The 15,026-nt window shown below is 45.3% G+C and overlaps 1 protein-coding gene across 1 annotated transcript in view; it reads right to left on the reverse strand.

Moving 5' to 3' along the window:
- Nucleotides 1-661: 661 nt before the first annotated feature.
- Nucleotides 662-15,026, reverse strand: part of magi1b (membrane associated guanylate kinase, WW and PDZ domain containing 1b) — a 254,807-nt gene continuing 240,442 nt past the window's right edge. The window contains exons 21-24 of the mRNA XM_084063211.1: nt 8,683-8,779; nt 7,745-7,826; nt 6,283-6,426; nt 662-4,262 (exon numbers count right to left, since the gene is read on the reverse strand). Of these exons, the coding sequence (XP_083919337.1) occupies nt 4,074-4,262; nt 6,283-6,426; nt 7,745-7,826; nt 8,683-8,779 (512 nt within the window). The 3' untranslated portion in view covers nt 662-4,073. The remainder of the gene's footprint in view (nt 4,263-6,282; nt 6,427-7,744; nt 7,827-8,682; nt 8,780-15,026) is intronic.

Genomic DNA, 15,026 nt, shown 5'->3' on the forward strand with positions numbered 1-15,026 from the left:
CTTACTTCCTTCACAGGTGTTACCAATTATACTAATTAACCCATTTAGACCGGGAAAGAATCTGTCATTTTTAGATTTCTTTGGCTATTAAAGAAATAACTGCTATTTTTTGAAAAATCGTGAGAATGTGTGCAAATCTTTTAATATATATATATTTTTATAAGCAAACCTTTGTAACCCTCTTTAATATCAGTGGTTCTCAAACTTCTTCGTGTCAAGGACCACCCAAAATGATATGGTCCGCCGACCCCCATCTCAAAATATTTTGTAGGGGGTCCTTGAAATTAAAACGTTTGAGAACCACTATGCTACCCTAAATGGAACAAAGCCTTCATTAATATAACTGGTAAGACCTGTAAAGGAAGTAAGGAAGAGGCCCAATTTCCTTCCAATATGGCTGCTGTGCACAGAGCCTATACCTGTGCTGCGTCTGTCGCTCTGTTAGGAAGCCATTCGGATGTTATCGCCAGCAAAGACGGCTAACTGTTAGATAGCACAGCCAATGGTAAGATGTTAGTACAGCTTATGTATGCGCACAAAAAAGAAAAGAAAAGAAAAAACAGGGCAGTGGTGAACTTGCGGAGCAGCCAAAGCTTGATCACACTTGATACCTACCGCAGAATCTCTCCCATACAGGTACGGTGTACCTGCTACAGGTTACAACCACTTAAAAACCCTCTATACTTGGTAAACATGACCCGAGTTGGCTCTGTACTTGGTCCACTCTTTTTTCCCCATCTCCACCAAGATCTACAACGTGTCTGTGACACATTGTCACTAGGGTTCCAAAGTGGTTGAAGCCTGATTTATACTTACACAGCGCACAACTAAGCATAAACCAGGCGTTGTACAGCGCTAACATGCTGCATTGTTGATGATGTTGCTTGATCATATTTCACTGGCCATGCTCTTTTCATGCGCCGACAATGATACCGTGGATATTTTGTTAGGAATGTTTAAAAGCAAATGCTTGAAAAATGAGTGAGCGGTCCAAAACTCAACAATAGTTGATAATAATAAGCTTGGCTTTAGTCATGCATTGCGGTAGGGGTCCAAATAATACCGTTGTCTGTTCTCTGTGTTAGGAATTACGAATAAATGTCATGATTACCTTCTTTTGATACGAACCGCAGGGATTTCTGTCCTATTAATCTCACCGTATCGTTTTGTGCGCAGGCACAGTGCTTCCCAAAGCAGAAATGTTCTGCTTGTCAGTACATCTTCCTACTGAAAACTACAGAACTCCAACTGGCTACAGCAGAAAGGGTCTAGTTGTCTCCATCAAGCAAGTTAGATACATAAAGGGCTAATTACAGTTTTGGCTAATTACACTTAAGGCTAAATGAGTTATGTTTGCTGAATAAATAAATTAGCCCTTTATACAACAAAATATTTTTCAATTCAAAAACACAAATCACGTTTCTCAGCACAAAAAAAAATCGCCATGCGACGAAGTAGAAATTCGGCTTAATCTGACTCAAACAGACAGCGCCCGGGACGTTGAATGTGATCGGTGGAGAGATACGGTACTGTAATCGTCTCTGTCAGGGTGGAAACCTCGTATGTCCAAAACTGTAACTTTTCAGGATTCAAATTCAAAAATCATATCGGATCTGCTATTTTTGTGAGACGCTGTAGGATTATTTTGAATTCACGAAAAAAAAAAAACGCACAAAGTTGAAATATGAAGATAAGAGGTTTCTGCCCGACAGCAACGATATGATACACATCAATCCATTCTGATTGGTCGGCACGACAACAGCGGCGATGACGGAGGAGGAGGCGGCTGGCGGAGGACGCTGGCGATTGCATTCCGTGGAAAAATGGATTTGTATGCATGGAGTAGTGCATGGACATGGGTCAGTCGAGGACACACCAGACAGAGAGAGAGAGAGAGAGAGAGAGATAGAGAGAGAGATGGAGAGAGACAGATAGATGGGCGGGAGCCGGGAGGGGAGGACAGTTACAAACCGTGGTCTGATTTTGGAGGAGAGAAGTCTCCCCCATCTTGTCATTTCTCATACATGCAGTGAGAAGTGGAGCAACAATCCCTGAAGGAGGAACAAGATCGAGCCCCAGCGCGCAAGACAGGAAGAGAAGATAAAAAAAACACACACACACAAAGAAAACAGGTAAACAAGGTTTACATGAAACCAACCAGGTGATAGAAGAAGAAGAAGAAGAAGAAGAGAATTATTGCCTGTGTGATTCAATGGAAAACGGTGTTTTATTTGATCGTTGAATTATTCAGAGTAAAAGGAGACAGTCCAGGAAAATTGCCCCAACCACTCAGTAAGAATCAACAGTTTACAGATAGCGTCCCGGAACTAAGGCTGCAGACACACACAAGCACACGTACACACGCACGCACGCACGCACACTTTTCCATTCACATACCCACACCATAGGGACACAAAAGCAGCAGATACCCAAACCCAGAAGAGACAGTGATTCTCTCACACACACCCACCACAGCATAACAGTATGAAGCAGTTTTAAACACATTGCTGACAGAAAAAGAAAAAAGGAACAATGGTGAGACTGTCAAAGGGTGTGTCAACTAAAAGTACAAAAACAAACCAAACGAAAAATCGAAAAAAAATATACAAGCTCACAAGATGTTCATTGGTGTAAGGGTTAAGACGGCACATTCGTAGCGCAAACAGAAATTACATGAATGAACTTTATCAGACAGGCAAATATTTCCCCACGCAAAACACACGCACGCATACGCACACGCACACGCACGCACACGCACACACACACACACACACACACACACACACACACACACACACACACACGCACACACACACGCACACGCACACGCACACACACACACACACAAAATGCATCAATGATGACTTGTGACTTTCAATCAAAACCGATCAATAAAAAACAAGAAACATTCCATAAATATTATGGAAAATAGACAAACGAAAATGAAAACAAAGAAAACATTTCCTCAATTTACACTTTTGACAAGGTCATGCAGCAATAGACTTTTTTTTTTCTCCAATAATATGTGGACTCGATTCACGGCTTCTGTACACAGAACAAAAATACTTGTAAAAATGCCTCTATTCTTTTCATCGCTGTACAAAAAAAGAAAAACATCTTTATAATAAGCGATGGGATTAATTTATTTCCTAACGGGAATGGGCGGGGACTTTCCTATCGTCACAGCTTTCCAATGACATTAACAGTGGGGTGCAAATAAATCCACAGATTTAGTGAATAATGTCGAGCACAGTAATAAAGTGAGACTTCCTCATTAACACAGCAAAAAAATAAAAAAATAAACAAAAAACAAAATAAAAGCATCAGCTTGCTTGTGTCCAAAATACAGTTCCCACTTCACTGTAAGACCCTTAAGAGTTTCAGTAGCTTACATTCACCTTCAATAAATATCATAAATATGTTTCGTTACGTCCTAAACCCAAAGCTGTGAGATGCTTTTATTTCATCAGAGCATGTTCTACCACTTCGTCATGACGGGAGGCCCATATGGATCAGGTTGCCGTTACTTCTCCCCCAAGGCCTAAATTAGCAAATCGACGAGGGACCTCAGCGCATCGATATTATAATCTGATCCGCAAAGAAACGTCTATCCTGCACCGGTCATTCGACCCCCCAGTAAAAACAGTTTCTCTTTGTATGTGTGTGTGTGTGTGTGACAATGAAATCAGACCCACCACCTTCCCATAAAAGTCCCAAACAGAGTGACTTGCTCAGTGTCCCCACGGGGCCATGAGATGAAAAGTGACAGAGGGGGTGTGGGGGGGGGGGGGGGTGACATGGAAATTGAGAGCAGGTGACAGAAGAAAAGAGGTTACAGGACCACGTGGGAGTAAATCCACACCCCCCTCCCCTCTCCTGGGCAGTGACAGCCCAAAATGTGACCTCCTCCAAGGAAAAAAAAAAGGAAGGGGGGCCAGGGACCTCAGGGGTCCGTCCGGGTGGAGGGTCCCGGGAGGGTATTTAAGTCCTCACCCCCAACCCCCCCCCCCCCCCCTACTACCACCATCACCACCACCACCACCGCCGTCCTGTGGGTGAACCATGGCCGTGGCTCAGGGCGTGAAGACGGGGGAGAAGGGAATGTTTTCGTAGATTGACCCACCATATTCCGGCACCGAGCCGTCGCCCCTCTTGAGCACCAGGCGGGCGCGCCGCCCGCCGCTCTTGATGAGCTCGATGGCGCGCGCGTGCTTCATGCCTTTGGTGGTCTCGCCGTTGATCTCCAAGATCTCATCGCCGACCTGGGAGGGAGAGGAGGAGGAGGAGGAGGAGTGGGTGTGACAGAGGAAAAAGGTGTTTTTTTGCGAAGGAAAAGGGAGTGGCGCAGGTCCAAAGGGACGTGTTGACGGAGTGAGGGGAAGATGGGAAAGGCGAAAGGAAGGGAGACAGGGAGGAAAAGGAGAGAACAAGATTAAAAAAAGTTACAAATCAGAACCTCTAAACGGCAAACCTCACATGCAGACGTTTTCTTTGGGTTTTTTTATGTAACGGTTTTCGAAAACTGTGTCGAAAAGCAGCGACCGTGACGAGATAGACAGAGAGAGAGAAGTAGAGAGAGAAAGAGAATGAGGGAGGGAGAAGGGAGAGTAACTGTTGGCTTTTCAATTCCTTTCCCTTCTCCACGCCTGAAGTTATCTGTCAGCTTTGCCGGCGCCAAGGGAATTCCTCTTTGGCAGAAAGTGGGTCTCTCAGCACTGACACTCTCTGTGCCTCACAGAACATCACACTATTAATATCTCGGCTAACAAGTCACACACAGAGACAGACATTCATAAACAGCTCTGATGGATGCAGCATGTCTAAATGAACATTTACTCACACTCAAACACGGTTGCGGTCTCATCTCAAATACAGTACACCAACACATAATGGGGAAACTAAATCATTATTATTGTACATTTAATTAAGCAACCCCCCCCCCCCCCCCTGTGGTAACTCTTGAGGACCCCCTAGGGGTCCCGGACCCCCTGGAAAAAAGCAATCCAAGTACCGTTGCAACTCAGGCCCGTTTTACTAAGAACAGAGGGCTTTAAGTGGTTGAATGGTGATTGGCTCATGTTTTTTTCATTCCAAATAGCAAAGGTTAAATATCACGGTTCCGTCCACGAGGCATGTACGAATGTCAGATTTACATGCCCGTGTACACAATTATAGAGGAAACCATTAACTTGCTTTTTTCCCTCCTCCTCCAGTGGTTCGCTCTGTGAGAGTGGTATGTGTCACAGCACTGATTTAGGTGGCTTAATTAGCAGGCAACATTCGATGAAGCATAGCGTTCAGTAATTGGGGCGAGTTAGAGTATGTTATGCCACAGTAATTACACAAACGAATATTGTTTTTCCGTGCATAATTTCTAAGGAGCACCACTGCATCATCACGGAGGGCAACATCGCCGGACCATTTTTCCTCATTTTGTGAGGGGGAGAAATAACGGAGAAAACATCGTTTTTCTGTTTTGGGCAGAAGAAGTGTCTGATCAATATTATGAATTTATGAGAGTTATCTGAATAGATAGGGAGTAGCGCGGCGCATAAGTCTTTATTATTGATCTCGCTCCATTCATTTTTGCTTTTTTTCTGTCACCTGCGTTATATTGGACAACCATGAGTTACACTACTGATAAACATTGCTTTTATCGATCTGCACACAAACTTGCACCAAAGTTGGCTCCCAACAGGACACACTGTAGAAGGACACAGCGATATAAAGTTTATAAAAGTGTTGAACGTGTGAATTAGGGCTATATAGTCTCAATTTGCTTGATTTGTAGATGGAACATGATCAATTCGGAACTTACTTAATCCACCAAAAATCCCCCAAAAAGGTCAGTTTTATGCCAATGTCAACAAGCCTAGTATAGCCTAGTATAGTGCATTCCAATGGTCCTTGGGCTCCAGTTTGAGAACAACTGGTCTATTCCTCTCTTGTATTTCAGTTGCATGGATCAGGTCCATACAGAGTCTATCCCACTCTGTACTTCAGTACAGTACGGACAACTATCTGACATGTTTACTGTGCCTTGCGCATAGCATCAAAAGTAGCAGATCTACAAGCTCGAAACGCGGCGCGCGTAGATCTGCTACTTTTGATGCCTACACACCTACACTACTTATCTTAACTGCTGTGCTGCCTTCGGGCGACTGCATTTCAATACAGGTCTTGCCTCTAATCTATCGTCAGTGGGCATGGAGCAGGTATACGTTATGTGAGAGCAGCGGGGTGCTTGTGGGTGTTTTATGTTATGTGTGTGTATGTATGTACCCTCATCTTGCCGTTGCGGACGGCCGCTCCGTCCTCCGCCAGCCTCAACACGTAGAGGTCCATGTTGTACTCTCTGCCGCCCCGCAGGCTGAAGCCAAAGCCTTTGTTGTCTCGCTCCAGATCCACCGAGTAGAACTCTGGGTCCTGTTAGAGAGAGAGAGAGAGAGAGAGAGAGAGAGAGACGCACACAAATGCAAACACAGACACAGAGAGATACACATTTAGATCAAGGTCACTTTTATGATCCAGCAGTTGAATGTTTTACTTCTTCTTCTGTGTGTGTGTGTGTGTGTGTGTGTGTGTGTGTGTGTGTGTGTGTGTGTGTGTGTGTGTGTGTGTGTGTGTGTGTGTGTGTGTGTGTGTGTGTGTCCTTTTGAAGTGCACTCGTATGGGTAGAGCTGGGGACAATTGCCACCTTCAGGAAAGTGAAAGTCACACCTATTTTATAGGAATGTCAGAGTGGGCCAAATGTGTAGCACGCACACGCGCACACACACACACACACACACACACACACACACACACACACACACACACACACACACACACATTGCTTGTGTGTGTATGTGTGTGTGTGTGTGTGTGTGTGTGTGTGTGTGTGTGTGTGTGTGTGTGTATGTTCAGACATGCTGAATTATTGATGCCAGGATGGGCATAGAGAGGGCACATAGGGAGAGAGAGAGAGAGAGAGAGAGAGAGAGAGAGAGAGAGAGAGAGAGAGAGAGAGAGAGATGCCCCTGGCACCAAAAAGGACACTGTGACAGCCACAGAGGCTCCTGTCCTCGCTGCGCGCATATCTTTGTGTCTGCATGAGAATCAATGCTATCGCTAAGAGCCATCACCGCATAGGGGAGATTAATTCAACGAGGGAGCACAGTGAACTCGTCCTTGGACGGGAATGGACACGTGAATATAGAGGGTAAATAGGTGGGTAAGGTGGGGGGCTGCTGAGGCCCGCCTGAATGGCTGAAGAGATTGTAAAGGCTGGGAGCTGATTACACCGGGGTGTGTGCGTGTTAACCTGCAAGCTCACAACGCGTCGCGTCCGCGACGCGTCGTGATCTTGCAGGTCTGCTATTCTCGGCACGCAAAGCCATCGCACGGCGGAGCATAAATTAGGCTTTAGATCAGGGGTGTCAAACTCATGTCGGGGTGAGGGCCGCATTGCGCGAAGCGTGACCTTGATGAGGTCCGCGACCTGTCGTACCGACGCGCGTGCGCGCTTGGGGCTCACTTACACAGTTGTCACCGGCTTTGTTTTTCAGCCTGTTGTCTCAGTCTCACTCAGCTATGACTACGACATCCCTTTACTAATCATTAGTTCATTATTAAGGAGAATAGCTACTTTCATTATGGACTATTATTATTGGTATTACAGTTGTAAGCTACTAAGAAATGTGGTATGAGAGATGAAAAGAAACGATGCAATTTTTTGTTTAAGGATGGGTTGCTCCTTCCTTACCTGGCCTGGTGCTTGTTGCGTTGGAGGCTGAGGCGGAGGTCCTTGCGGGGGAAACGATTCCTGTTTGGGTTTCGTGTTGTTTCTGGGTTACAGAACAGAGAGCCGGCGGTCAAAATGTTATGCTCACTTGATAGTGCAATATTACACCTCGATTATATGCACAGTACTACGGACCAATCCAACCTTTTGTACTGTAAATACAGCAGCATCAGCATGCAAAGGATAGTCTTGTGTTTCATAACAATTATACAATTACGATTTAGGCATTTAGCCTTTTAGCATTTAGCATTTAGCATTTAGCCTGGATAAGAGCATCTGCTCTTATCCAGAGTGACTTCCAGTACACAAGGTACATCATCACATACAAAAGAATGCAAAGAGACAGTGTAGTGCCTCAAGAAACTAGGATGCCAGGTAAACCAAGAACCTAACCTAAGTAACAATATGCTATCTGAACATCTATCTGAACATATAGGATACCAGATAAACAATGAACCTAGCATGTGTCTATTAACCCCTTGAGACGGGAACGCATCTGTGTCAGTTTAGATTTCTTTGGCTATACTAAAAAAACAGCATACAGAATAGAAGATAAAGCTCATAGCCGGGACCAAGTGCCACGCCATGAGCTTGTAGATCTGATCTGATTTTTTTAAAGAGAACATTTGTAAAATATTTTGTTCCAGGGACCTTCTGAAGCAAAGATTTCAAATGTTCGCTTTAAAAAAAAAATCAAAATTCAAAGATTTGCATAATTAAAAGAAAATAACAGATCTACAAGCTCATAGAACGGCACTCATCTATATGAGCTTATAGATCTGCTATTTTTGAACATCCAAAGACATCTAAAAATGCCACGGATGCGTTCCCGGACTGAATGGGTTAAACGACATGCTGTAAAAAATCATCAGCACTCCATTTCCCATGGTGCACCTCACCTGGGCTCCGGCGCAGCCTGTTGCTGGGGTGTGGTGTGAGTGGTGGTGATGGTGGCGATCTTCTCTGCGTTGGTCAGCAGGGATGCATTAGATGACTCTGGTCAGGGTGGAGGAGATAAAAGGCTGTCAGTCGCACAGAGAAGACAGGATGCTTTCTTCAAGCTGGACTTTTATTTCTTTGGTAAAACATTTCTGTTTTTTTTTTTTGTGACGAGAGTCATTTCACAATTACATTTTTTACCAGGTTGCAAAACCTGGTCTACATCTACACTCGCTAGTCCTGACTTTTGCGTGACTTTCCCTCATTGGCTGGTCCTTTAGCCAATGAGGGCTCAATGTCCTCTCAGAATATGGTTATTAAAGACGACCCACAATACTGTGTTCGGCCACTGTATGTATCTCTATGGTCTGTGGCGCTGTTGCGTGAAAAAAACAGTGTGGTCGTCGCCAGCAAACAAACTATTGACTTGACTCTTCATACACACACAGCGACCCAGAAAAAACAAGACAACGCACACAAGCCCTTACTGAGGCACACAAACTGATTTAGCTCCGTTCATAAACTATTTACTGCCATTTTGGCCGTTTTTGTTAGTCCGCGAGCGAAAGGGTACAAGACCACGGGTCCATTTGGGTCCGTGTGGGGACGCTGGAGAGAGCAACCTGGTATAATATGACTGTGTCATATGCTTGTTTTTTATGACATACAGTTGGGAATCACCAAGTTACACCAATAGAATTGACTAGAGCACCGAAGTCTGACATCAACGCAGAGTTATTTCTTGTACTGGAATTCCCATATAAGCAAATCTTAGATTGCGTGTTCCAAAAATAAACTTCGGTACTCCATTACAGTTAACATACTCACACAGTGAGCCACGCCGCAAACCAAGCCATCAAAATCTAAGCGATATTAAACTACTGTTGCCTCACCTTAGGAAACCCCTCACCTCCCCCCAACAATCTAATGATTCGCACTTATCTCTCCTCTTAATCTCTCCGCCATAACCGGTCCCTTCATTTGATTACCAGCCCCCCCCCCCCCCCCCCCCCTCTACTCCCAGGCCTCCTACTATACTCGCTATTCCTCTCACGGCGCTCCCGTTGCTAACGCTGGTCAATTCCCCCTCTCATCTATTCATCTCCTCCGCCTCCGCTATTCCCCTTGGAGCCCGTTGGCTTAATTTGTCTATCGTCCTCAGCCCACGAGGTGCTGCCTCAGCCAATGGGATGGCGGCATCGGGGCGGGGGTGACCTTAATTTCAGACTGTGGGGGTGAGAACCTGGGGGTTCAGCGAGTGTGTGTGTGTGTGTGTGTGTGTGTGTGTGTGTGTGTGTGTGTGTGTGTGTGTGTGTGTGTGTGTGTGTGTGTGTGTGTGTGTGTGTGTGTGTGTGTTATGGTTTTGGCTTAGATCTCAGCATGACGTGCACCTTAAAATAGACGCCCGGGTTTCTTCTAGCGTCAGCTGTAAAAGTGCAACATTCTCACGTTTTCCTTTCACACAACCTTACTAGTAGATGTTATACCTAGCCTTGGTTCAAGACTGTCAGAGTTGTCTTTTATCGATTTGTGTATTTATGAGAGTCTTGGTGACGTTTCCCCAAATAGTGTTTGGAGTGCCGTTTTTAAGGCCCGTTCCTCTCTCATAAAACATACAAAATCGAAGTTGGGTGGCGCCCAAAAAAAAAGCCGGTATTACACTCGATGGAAACAAAAGAAATAGAATGCCATTCAGGCCCAGACCGGATTAAAACACAAACAATATAGAATATTACAGAACACAAAGGGGCCCATATGGTCAGGTGGCTTTGAGGTAAAGCACTTAATATTTTGTACATTTGTGGAGATGTACGAGCAGGGCCTCAACTACTTAAACCCAAACCCAAAGCATCCGTAATGTGGGGAGAGCTTTCCATACCATATGTGGTTTAAGGTGGTTAAACAAACAACAGAATTCCAAACACTATTTGGGGAAGACACCCACAAATATACACTTAAAGGTTAATAGTTCACCCTCAAAATGACTTTTTTTCTATCGATTAGTCACCCCATGGAGACTTGAATTCATGGATATTCTTTTCGTTTTTTTTCGCATTCCTAAGCCAGTAATTTGATGACCGGCAGCGGTTCCGGTAGAAGACACAAACTGTTGCCTACCGATCCGCTGGTCATCAAATTATTGACAGAAAAAAATACAAAAATCCATGAATTCAAGTCTCCATGGGGTAACTAATCGATAGAAAAAAGTTTTTTTGGGGGGGTGAACTATCCCTTTAATGTCAGAATCAGTCAAAGAAATCCTTGACAGTCTTTCCTGGTCCAAGGCTAATGTTTTCCTTTAATCCTCTCCCCTCCATCTGTTCACCTACTCTAGCCCATAATAAGCTACTCTCTCTGTTCCGTTGCCATGTCTTCTCATTTGCCCATCCCCGTTTTCTGTCCAGTTCTTTCCCCAGGTACAATACGCCTCCCTTTCTCTCTTCCATTCTCCCACCCTTCTCCTCCTCAGCCTCTCCTCGTTGCCTCCTCCTCCTCCTCCTTTCTCTCTGCTGTAACATACAGGACACACAGGAGAGTCACTGAGCCTCAATCTCTCTCTCTTTACCTCGCCGCCGACACGGCCGGCTCCGCGGCGAACGCAAAGCAAACCGAGAGACGGCAGAGAGGGCGGCAATGAAAATGAAAGAATTCAGGAGCCAGAGGAAGAGGTGGTGGGGGGTTGGCTCAATGTGCTACTGTATATCGTCGCTGTCGGGCAGAAACCTCTTATCTCCATTTTTTAAAACTTTTTGTGTTTTTTTTCCGTAAATTAACGCCCTACGCGATCACACTACAGCGTCACACAAAAGCATTAAAAGTAGCAGACCCAAAAGCTGGAAACCAACTGCTACTTTTGGCAATGTTTTTATTTGAACCCTGAAAAGGAACAGTTTGGGACTTATGAGGTTTCCAACCCGACAGAGACGATGTTCCCTAGAGTGTGTAAAGAAAAAAAAGGAGGAGGGGTGAGGGGCGGTCACACACTACCTCACTCCGGGCGCCTACATTCCCATCAGGAGAGTACATTACAACAGGAGTCGGCGAGGTGAGCGCCTTGGTCTGTGATGGAACTCTGCGATGCAAGGCCGTGGGGTTTCGGTAAAAGGCATTAGCTGTTGATATACTGTATATACGTATGCCTGTGTGTGTGCGCGTGTGCGTGTGCGTGTGTGTGTGTGTGTGTGTGTGTGTGTGCGTGTGCGTGTGTGTGTGCACAGCCTGGGAAAGTAGCTCTGGTAGCTCGACTCCGTGATGGAGGCAGCGTTATTCAGCTTCGCTCACAAACAAGAAAATCCCACGCAAACGCCTGCCAGAGCACGGAACGCTGCTGGGTTCACAGTGGAGATGGGAGTTATTTTATACGTTAAGACAGTGGTTCTCAAAGTGAGGTTCTTCGGGGACCCTCTGGGTTCCCTTGAGGGGGGGGGTTTCCAAATGAGATAAGACAATGTTTTTGCATCTAAACATGGACAGGAGATGTGTCTGGAAACACAGAGAGATACAATGGGCATCTCCATGTTTTTCACTTTTTTGTGATTGTTCCGTAAATTAATGCCCTATGTGATCGGCACACAAAAAGTAGCAGATCTACAAGCTCGAAACGCGTCGCTTCGCGCCGCGTTTCGAGCTTGTAGATCTGCTACTTTTGATTCTTTTGAATTTGAATCCTGAAAAGTAACAGTTCCGGACTGCACAATTCTCTGCCCGGTCTCTCTTTGGTCTTTCAGAGTCCATATCTGATCCGTTTGTTTGCCTTCTCTGATACAACTGCACAAACAGGGACTACACGGTGCATTCAGATTGAACAAAATATAATCAACGAATCACAGCTGTCGAGAGGAAACCTGGTATGTCGAAAAATGTTACTTTTCAGGAAATAAACCTGTATTCCAATGGATCCCATGTAGTTATCATTTAGTCACACGCTCTTGTTAATACTTCGGTTTAATGACTATGAAACAAACCACTTTCACTTCAGATGTTTCTCAAAAATGGACGACCTACAAGCTCACAAAACGTCGCATACTGTAGATTGACTATCTTTGCCACTTTTGAGTGACACTGTAGTCATTAATTCATTTACCCCCTCCCCCCCCAAAAAAAAGTGAAATATGGAGATACGAGGTTTCTGCCCGACGGTAACGATATGCATCTTCCCCCCCCCCCCCCCCCCCCTCTCTATCTTCTTGGCAGAACAATTTTGCCGTACCGTTCTCTCATCAGCCGCTTCGCAGAAAGAGCCCCTCCATCCGTGCAAAGTGATTGGGGAAAAACGAACAAGCGTCGGACAAATAGCTCCAATTTCTAACAACGCACAGGTTGACAAGGACTGTTGCCTTCTACCAGCCTTGGCTGTTGTGTGTGCGTGGGTGTGTGTGTGTGTGTGTGTGTGTGTGTGTGTGTGTGTGTGTGTGTGTGTGTGTGTGTGTGTGTGTGCCCACCGCACACAGACACACACACACACACACACACACACACACACACACACACACTTAATTAACCCATTAAGACCGGGAGAAGCATCTGTGTCATTTTTAGATTTCAGCTAAAAAGCCTTATTTTACACTTTGGCTATTCAAAAAGAGCAGATATACAAGCTTGTAGATCTGCTATTTTTGAATAGTGAAAATGTGCGCAAATATTGAATCTGAATATATATGTTTTTAAAGCGAACATTTGTAACTCAAATCAGAAACATACGTTTTTTTCAAAAAACAGTTAGGATTCGGAAGACATTTTTGTAGAATCGGCCTCAGGTCTTAAGGGGTTAAACAGTATTTGTGAAGCTTGCCGCGGCAGCCTGTCAGATACAGTGCAAGAAAAGAGCTCTCAGCCACAACACCACCATCATCGCAGAACGAAACACAGCAACGCAGCAACGCACGCACCGACTCCCAACATCAGACACAAATAAACACACACGCAATCAAAAGCCCCCCCCCCCCCCCCCCCCCATCGACTCGCTCTCATTTTCACATCACATGAAGTTACATCACTCTCCCGTAAGACGTGCGCGTCCGTGCACACGGATAGACACACACACAGACGCGCGCGCACACACACACACACACAGACAAATGTGCACGCGAACGCATCTCAATTAGTTGTGCATGTCTGACAAGGCCAGGGGATGCCAGAGGCACAACTGCAAAAAGGGGGGGGAAAAAACTTGGTTTCCCTCATATCCTCCATGAGCCGCTAGTGTTGACACTGTGGGGGAGGCTCTGTCACAATGACAAGCACTTGATGGAAATCGTCTCTTGTCGGGTGGAAACCTCATTATGTCCAGAAACTGTTACTTTTCAGGATTCAAAGTCAAAAATAGCAAAAGCGGCAGAAACGCGGCACGATCTGCGGCTTTTGCCGCTTTCGTTTGACGCTGTAGTAAGATCAAGTAGGGCGTTAATTTACGGAAAAACTCAAAAAAGGTACAATATGGAGATAAGAGGTTTCCGCCCGACAGCAACAGTATGCTGTTAGCATCCCGCATACACAAAGCAAAGCAAAGCAAAGTTTGTTGTTTACCCAGGGTGTCGGACTAAGCACGAAGCTTGTTTCCAGCCGGACCCTGCATGGAAGCCTTGCTCAAGGGCTATTCAGCGGTGATTCATGATTGATGTGATGAATTGGGGAATCGAACTAGGGACCTTCCGGTATCAAGGCCGCCCCTCTAACCACTAGGCCACACAACCACCACTCAACCAGCGGCGAGCTGGCATGTGCAGCATCCAAGCCCACGTCATTTCAACGCATTGTACTGAAGAAAAAAGCATCATAATCGTCATATTCACCATCGGTTTATTTACAAGACAAATAGCACCCTTCCCTTGGTAAATCCTTCCCTTGGTAAATTATGATAAACTATGCTCGCAAATGCTTTCAAAGGTAAACCTGATCGATCCTGGATGAACGCTTTGTGCTCCGGAAAAGCCTCAATAAATGAGATCTAGTGAATGAATTTATCACACCTACTGCCAAGAACCTTCAAAGCCATTTAAAAGTTGACCAAATGGATGGGGAGGGGGGCTTATACTGCCATAAACAAACCCTGATACGCCCATATATGGGCATGTCACTATGACTCAGACATAACCATAAACAAACCCTGATACACCCATATATGGGCATGTCACTATGACTCAGACATAACCTTAAACAAACCCTGATACGCCCATATATGGGCATGTCACTATGACTCCAATCTGGGAACCCATCGCCAAATAAAAAAGGAAAAACAGCGCCCTCTGCTGTTTTTTTTGCATTTTCACTTAGCTCTGGGGGGAGCAAAATGGAGCACACGTGC

This window comes from Gymnoscopelus microlampas (assembly GCF_963454915.1).
Source record: "Gymnoscopelus microlampas genome assembly, chromosome: 7".
Classification (NCBI taxonomy): Eukaryota; Metazoa; Chordata; class Actinopteri; order Myctophiformes; family Myctophidae; genus Gymnoscopelus; species Gymnoscopelus microlampas.